The sequence below is a fragment of the Lytechinus pictus genome, unplaced genomic scaffold (genome assembly GCF_037042905.1).
Source record: "Lytechinus pictus isolate F3 Inbred unplaced genomic scaffold, Lp3.0 scaffold_20, whole genome shotgun sequence".
Taxonomy (NCBI): Eukaryota; Metazoa; Echinodermata; class Echinoidea; order Temnopleuroida; family Toxopneustidae; genus Lytechinus; species Lytechinus pictus.
Window position 1 is genome coordinate 201,308 of NW_026974141.1, and position 1,193 is coordinate 202,500.

At 49.7% G+C, this 1,193-nt stretch overlaps 1 protein-coding gene across 1 annotated transcript in view; it reads left to right on the top strand.

Moving 5' to 3' along the window:
• Nucleotides 1–311: 311 nt before the first annotated feature.
• LOC129283172 (50 kDa spicule matrix protein-like) overlaps nucleotides 312–1,193 on the top strand; it is a 1,748-nt gene continuing 866 nt past the window's right edge. The window contains exon 1 of the mRNA XM_064115017.1: nucleotides 312–1,193. This exon is cut by the window's right edge and continues 866 nt beyond it. Within this exon, the coding sequence (XP_063971087.1) occupies nucleotides 477–1,193 (717 nt within the window). The 5' untranslated portion in view covers nucleotides 312–476.

A 1,193-nucleotide genomic window follows, 5' to 3' on the forward strand; every position in this document is an offset into this window, starting at 1 on the left:
ACTACCGATCATTATTCACACTTTGCATACGATAATGATGAGTTACGTAGTCCAATGTTTTTCTGTTTCCTTAAACAGCCTAAAAAGAGCATAAACCTTATGGTTTCGTACATCATGAAGAGTTCTATTTTTGCCCCCTATTTTTAACCCCGTTTTACGCTTTTCCGGAAGACGGGGGAAAACCACGTGAGTCCGGACTGAGTCATAAGGTGAGAGGAGAGGGACTTCAGAGATGGGCGTTGCTTACGTGACTATTCGGAGGTATGGGGGGAGAAGTGACTGACAACCAAGTTTGGTAACACCCACTTTGCTGCGGGCCGTGTGCAGAAGACCCCGCACCCATGGGTTCCGTGCTACGTTCCTTTCATTCGAGCTAAACCTTCAGTCAGAGTAAGAGCTTTGGACAAAGTTGTGTGCTGGAATCTCTTAAAAAGCAAAGGACAAGAAATAAATAGGCTTTCTGATTTGAATCCAAAATGGAGGCAGCGCTCCGTTTTGCCTGCTTGGTTGCAGGTTTAATTGCCGTCCAGGCCCAGTGTCCGCCATCATGGACGAAGGTGGAGAACAGCTGTTACCGTGCTTTTGGTGGCAAGAGGACCTATGACATGGCCTCGCAGATGTGCAAGGAGTTCGTAGGATGCGACGGAATTTCTCCCGGTCACCTGGCTTGCCCAACAACTTTTGAGGAACGAAGAGTAGTCCGAAAGCTCAGGTTTGACCTATTACAACCTCTCGGTGGGAATAGGATAGGAGAGGGCCAAAGGCTCCGTCCGCAAAATGTCTGGCTAGGTTTCCGCCTAGGACAAGGTAGGAACTCATCTTGGGACAGTACAGAAGTTTATGACAATGCCCTCCTTGACGAGCACTGGGGACCAAACAGACCAATGATGCCAGGACAGAGGCCAGGAGTACAACAGAGGCCAGGAGTACAACAACCTCGACAAACCTTTGACCCGACCAACTTCCGCTGGAACGGCCGCTGTATGACGCTTCCGGGACAAATGCAGATGAATGGAGGTACAACGAAGTGGGGCCATCAAGCATGCAACATGGCAGCTGCTTTTATTTGTGAGATTTCACCCGCAGGTACTGTCAACCCTAATATCAACACTGGAGGAAGAGGAGGCTTCAATGAATCAACTGGAATGGGACCAGGTATGCCTGGTGGCGGACGTGGCGGTTGGGGACAAGGA